This window comes from Morone saxatilis, unplaced genomic scaffold (genome assembly GCF_004916995.1).
Source record: "Morone saxatilis isolate NCDOM2014 unplaced genomic scaffold, NCSU_SB_2.0 Contig11, whole genome shotgun sequence".
NCBI lineage: Eukaryota > Metazoa > Chordata > Actinopteri > Moronidae > Morone > Morone saxatilis.
This window is the reverse complement of record NW_023339663.1, coordinates 28,865,342-28,871,886: the sequence shown is the minus strand read 5'-3', so window position 1 is coordinate 28,871,886 and position 6,545 is coordinate 28,865,342. Positions and strand designations below refer to the sequence as shown.

At 40.4% G+C, this 6,545-nt stretch overlaps 1 protein-coding gene across 1 annotated transcript in view; it reads left to right on the top strand.

The window, feature by feature from the left end:
• The window catches only part of lrrk1 (leucine-rich repeat kinase 1), a gene marked incomplete in the record, with an annotated part of 75,673 nt that overhangs the window by 62,662 nt on the left and 6,466 nt on the right, over positions 1 to 6,545 (top strand). The window contains 8 exon segments of the mRNA XM_035651947.1: positions 557 to 571; positions 573 to 593; positions 595 to 669; positions 672 to 718; positions 2,781 to 2,898; positions 3,606 to 3,722; positions 5,431 to 5,628; positions 5,723 to 5,937. Of these exon segments, the coding sequence (XP_035507840.1) occupies positions 557 to 571; positions 573 to 593; positions 595 to 669; positions 672 to 718; positions 2,781 to 2,898; positions 3,606 to 3,722; positions 5,431 to 5,628; positions 5,723 to 5,937 (806 nt within the window).

Below are 6,545 nucleotides of genomic sequence, written 5' to 3'. Positions count from 1 at the left end.
ACTCACCACCCAGGACCAAGCACCCGAACCTGGGGCGGACAGAGCCTTCTTCTGTAGCTGCCCCCTTCCCCTCTGGAACCTCTCTTCCCCCCAAAACACATCTGTGACTGTACCGACCTTCCAACATTCAAATCAAATGGACAAAGAACTAAAATCACCATTTTTAAAATTTCTTTTTAATGTTTAGCTTAGTCTGATGTGTTTTGGTGTTTTAAACCTAATTTGATGTTGTTTTGCTGCTTTTAATGTTTCCTTTTATTTTAATTATATTTTATTATTATTATTAATTATTATTATTAAACCTCTGTCACAATTTGATCACCCAGTATAGATAGATAGGATAGATAGATAGATCTATGTTTTCAAAAACTTCAATTTTGTTATGTTTCCTTGGGAAATGGTTTGGAACCCCATTTCCCAAGGATTAAACCCAAGTGTGAATCTTCTATTCAATACACCCTCCCAGTTTAGCTCCCATTTATCCAATGTTAAAAGTGCAGCTGATCAGGCGTACCCACTGTTGTCTGTGTGTGTGTGTGTTGTGTTGTGCGTGCAGAGGCCGGTGGCCATGCAGGTGTCTGAGGCAGATGCAGGGAGCCCAGCTTCCCCTGCCCTCAGGTACATGTTGTCCCTGGTGACAGCCGTCGCCAGCTCTTCCTGTCCCAGTTTGCAGTGGATACAGCGCTGTGTTCTGGAACGGAGACAAGGAAGAGGACAGGTTTGTGAGGACAGCAGCACACTCCTCGTCAGAGAGGCTGTGTGACTGACTGGAGATGCTGATGGGGACGTCTGAGTGTAAGTCAGTGTACTGGTGATAAATAGCTACCGTAAATTTAAAAAAGAAAGTCACTTGTCAGGTTTACCTAACAAGCAACCATATCTTTTAAAAGCAACTTAAAAAAAAAAAAGAAGAAACCCAAAGTTGTTATAGGGGGACTTGGCAACAGCACAGTGACTCGTCATAGCGTTCACCCTCAGCCCAGCCTCTCGCTCCAGATCATTAACTAGTAAGGAGAACGACTTCACTGACCTTCTCTGAGCGGCTCCCAGGTGTCTGATGTAATGGCTCTATTGTTTTCTGTGCAGCAGCAGGGTTCCAGGTCAATCTCCTTACAATAAAAGCAGCTTTCATCCCCTCATACAGGTGGTGTTAATGACTGCTGCTGACTCCTGTAGACTCCTTCCTGCCGTTAACTCCTTCACTGTGTCAAGGCCCCGTTACCTCCCCTCCCCCGACTCTCCCACTGCCCTTTACTAGACCTCAGGACCTGGGTGGGAACTGGGCATGGGAAGCAAGTCACTTATTTAAACAATGTCCAAAGTAACGCAGATAAGTCATCTTCTCTTAGTTCTGGCTTTCCACCCACACTAAGCTGGTGTACCACACTCCTTACCAAATGAGGGCGCACATGCTCCATTTACCTGTCTGCAAACAGCAAAGAGTAAACTGAAAGAGGGTAAGAAGAAGAGAGAAAACTACGTGTCAGTGTAAGATGCTGACGTTCGTGGCCTTTTGTAGAGTCATTATGTTAATACCACTCACTTTGCCTATTTGCTGATAACATATATAAGTTGATTGAATAAGACACATAAATACTTAAAATGAAATAAATAAAATAAATGTAAGAAATGCAAGAAAAGAATATTCAATTGCAATATCTTAAGCTCCTCTGTCCTTTCTCTTTGAAAGCTCATTTAAATCATTTATTCAACCATCTTGGACCAGTGGTGTCTCAGGAACATCATGTTTGATGGATGAATGGACAGGAAAATATGAAATTTGCAGTATAAAATTAGAGAATTGTGAAAATATACTGTATATGTGCAGACATAATCCAGCGGTGCAGTCAAATTGAGTGTAGATAGATAGTTCTAGTGTATATTATTTTAATCTAAATATATGTATAAGCAATAGTAAATACAGTCAAATAAGAATGTATTGGAAATCTAATGGCTTTTTTCTAGTTTTATGCTGCAGATTTAATATTTTCCTGTCCTTCCAACAATCAAACAAGATGTTCATGAGACACCACTGGTCCAAAGTGGATAAAAACCTCAGAATAAATGATTACTTCTTATGAAATGTTAACCTTTGAGGAGAAAGGACAGGGGACCTCATTAACTATGAGTCCATTAGGGAAGACACGACAAATGGTCAGACAACCAAATCCCTAAATTAACCTAATTATCTAACCCACTTCTCCAGAAGTGAAGCCAAAGTAAACACATCTAACACGGCATCTACAGGCATTGTACTGTTTAACATACAAATATTTTCATTGTTGATTAATCTTTCGATAATTTTTTCAGTTCAGTTGTTTGTCAAAAAATGTTGAACAGTCCATGGTGAAGTCCTCAGTCAAGAGAAAAACAAAAAAAACAGCAGGAACACAAATGTTAAAGCTGCAAACTTTTATAAAAATAACTTTTTGTCATATTTTCTGAAACTTTCCCTATATCCTGACAGTAGAACATGAAACAGATAATCTGTGAAACAATCATCATAAACTGGTCTGAAGCCATGTGTCATGTGAAGCTGTGTTTAGCAGAGCTTTTCCATCTCCACATCTCAGCAATACTGATTAGTAAAATGTTATCACAACCTGGTCAAATACATGACAAAACTGCAAGAGTAAGACCATGCTGGTAACAAAAAAAAAAAAGATATTTCCTTTAAATTTATTGTGTGTCATGTGACTGTACGATTTTCCAGGATTTTATCCAAAGCAGCCTAAATCAGTGTGTGTGTGTGTGTGTGTGTGTGTGTGTGTGTTGTGCAGGAACTACAGTGTGGTGAATGTGGAGAAGGGCCAGGTGGAGGTGAAGAGGATGTCCTGTCCTGGCAGTAAGATCAGCTGTCAGATGAAGATGGGTAACACCCTATGGATGGCCACTGAGGTACACACCACCTGATATTCATACAAATAAATGTCTTCCCTACTCGGTTCTAGAGTGTATGTATTATGTAAGATAACTTGGCTGTGCGCCGGGTGTTTGGCGACTCTCTTTTCCAAGTTGGGATAAGTCAGGATAACCACCATAGCAGAAGGGAAATTGATAGAAATATGCTGGAAACAAACTGAATTAGAATTGTTATATTTGTCTATAATAAGGCAATCAGTTGTTCAGTGAACTGTCAAAAAGCCAGCACAGTGTGGGTTTTTTCTGTCCTTAAACAGCTGGCAGCCGACATTAGCACAGTGTTCAGGGAAGTGAAAATCATGTTCTAAGGGAACTGGAGCATTGAGCGCTCCTGAACGCTACCTGTTGGTTAAGTAATCTGATATTTACAGAACTTCTTTTTTTCTTTTGACATTTCTTATGACAATATTTTTATGAAAAAGCTTTGAGGGAGGATAGTGTGTGTCAAACCAGTGTTTGAGATAGTGTGATAGTCTTTGGTACAAATCAAATCATGCACTGGCTACGCTCATTGTTAGCATAGACTTAAGATATTATTTTTCAACAGAGTCAGGCTAGCTGTCTCTTGACGTCCTTCGAGGACGTTTAATATTGTTGTGAATGGGATTACTCCCTGAATGTTGTGCCCTCTGCATACTTACACAGAGTGTGTTCACAATATGTTGTGTGTGTTTGTGTGACAGGAGCAGGAGGTGTTCATCTACAGCCTAAAGGACATGTGTCCACTCAGTCAACCCCAGAAACAGTTCTCCTGTCCAGCCATCATCACCTGCCTGTTCCCTGTTCCAGCAAGAGAGCAGGTCAGATCTCTACACACACAAAAGATGTTGAACACGTGTTTGTGCTTGTGTCTGTCAAAATATCTATCAAAATATCAAGTTTTTTTTGCCACTTAATTTATCACTTAATTATCATCTCTGCAGAAAAAAATAAATCAGGTCATTAAACCAAGAAACAGTAGGAGCTGTTTTTCATGTCAGATCAATTCATAAAAAAAGATGTTTTCCCCTCAAGCACCTTGTTAACAGCCTGTGGAAGAACTCTGAACACTCTACTTCCTTCAGATAATAACTTTACAGCTTGCTGCTGTTTTCCAGTAGTGTCACAACAGATGACACATATCAGTGAGCACCATGACTCTTTCTGTAATGATCCTGTCTGAGTGACAAAAAGACATCTCTCTAACGGATAAAGCCAACAATGCTGCGTTTTCCATGTCTGAAATGGCTTTAGATTGAGAGGAATTTGACATGAAAATGTCTCCAGTCTCTGTTGAATTCCTTGCCATGACATTAGTCTTCATGAAAGTGAAGACATGGAGACACTGACAGGTGGGATGTCCACAGTTTAAGTACAGCCAGTAAGTGCTGCTTCTCACAATTGCCCTAAAACATCTTACTGCCAGCAGCATGAGTGTGTGTCAGGCTCCAAACAATGCTACTGTGGGAAAAGTTGCTTTATGGTCTGTCCTACTCCTCCTCTACAGCCTGTAGTGACTGCTAGCACTGAGGGCAATGAAATGTGATCATCTGTTATGTGTGTGAATCTGTGATTGTTTGATATTATAGAGCTGTAAATCATTTTATAAGCAGTTCGGTCTAGACCTTCTCTACATGAAAAGTGTCCTAAGATAACTTCTGTTATGAATTGGTGCTATATAAATAAAATAAAATTTAATTGTCCCATTTAATGAGCCGACTGGTAAGAAAAACTGTTCATATCATAATGTAATCTTCAGACTGATAGGGTTTAGTGATTTTGTACATTACAATGTAATGGAATTTTAAAGTACAGGAAATAGTTTAAAAAGGTAGGAAACAGATGGAGGACTGAGGAGTGAACGGGTCTCTGAAGCATTCAGACGATGGGACAAAAAAGTTTCATTGCAAGAGAGTGTGAGCTGATTATTAAAATGTAAATGTTATTTTAGAGAGCCAAAAGGCGCCTGAAAACAACCTATTAAACATTTTTCATTAGTGCCTTTAGGCCAGACTCTGGGCTTCAAGTAATTACAAGACTATATAAGGGACTTCAGGGGGTTACAATAGCAAATAACACCAACATAAAGTAATAAAGAATATTTTACTTTCAAAATCTTTTAATATAAAAACAAAATAAATATTTGGAATACTAAGTGGAGCTGCTAGATAAGCAATTGGAGAAAGAAAACCTTGTAATGGAAAGAATTACCTTCTCCACGAAGCTTCAGTAAAATGAATTTGAGGGAATTTGGGAGAAGGGAAAAATGTATATTCTTTCTTTCTATTTCTTTTCTTCTTTTGGTTACATTTATTTATGTAATAAGTTTTCTTTTCGTTTTTTATTTTTCTCCAATGAAAACCAACCCATGCTCTGGGTGTGTGCTCTATAATTACACTGTAAAAAGCTGAAATGATGGATCACTCTGTAAAGGTAAACTAAAGAAGACGGTGTAAAGTGCTGTTACTATGTGATTCCAAATAAAGGTAAAAAAATTATGTAAAAGTTGCCTCTTCCTCACCTGTTTAGAGCCTGGCCAGAGTGTTTGCGGGGATGTCGGACGGCCTGCTGGCAGCGTACAGCTTGGTGGATGACCTTCCTCTGGAGGGGGAGACCTATCTGTGCTCGCACACCCTTAATAAGACGGTGTTTGGTCTGAAGGACTCGGATCCCAGGCAGAGACCCTACCCAGTCAGGAGCATGGCTTTGGTCGGCAGTGGCTCCCAGGTGAGCAGAAAACCAGTCAGAAATGTACCAACCATAAAGTCGTGTTTGATAAGATATAGAGAGTTAACTCTTCCTCCCATCTTTGTCCCATCAGTTATGGTTCTCCAACGGTCCGGGCGTGCTGGTCATCGACTGCCTGACTCTTCAGGCGGTCCGAAGGCTGGAGCCCTACAACCCGCCGTCCTCCATCGTTGCCATGACAACCAGCTTTAGTCTGTGGGGAGAGGAGGCCGTCTGGACCCTGGATGACCACACCAACACCCTGCTGCTCTACCACGCTGCTTCCTACCATCTCTGTGCCAAGTACTGGTGAGTAGACACTACTGCCATTGGGAAGTGTCATCATCAGGTGTAGGATTTGTGATAGTGAATGTTGAGTTTGATCAGTCTGTGACTAAAAGATATGGTAGGCATCGTTTTGTGCTAAAGATCCAGTGAAATTAACTGGACTAGCTATAAAAGTGTAATTTCCTGGAGGACAGTGAATCAGTACGCTCATTTGTAATTAATTAACCATTCCAAGCTTAAGTAAGAGGAAAGGGGAGCGGGACTTAGAAATGGTCAGTTCTGCCATGGCTTGAAAGTAGATGGCATCAGACAACTTGACATTGGCTACTTTTGATATATATATATATATAATACTAACACGATACCTATATCACTGCTCACGGCTTGACAGATATGAGCACTATTGAGCATACATATAGTGGGAGCCGATTGTAAAATGCGGTCCCCGAAAATATCCAAAGAATAATGGTTACCAGGTCTCACTTAATGATCATACCGAAAGTAGTTTATCCACCAGAGTGGCTCACGAATGACAACCTTCAGCTCCCAATCAGTACCATTCGCTGAGGCTGACTGTAAACCCAGCCGATTCTGTACACGTCAGCCCCACCAACTCTTTTTGTGGACAA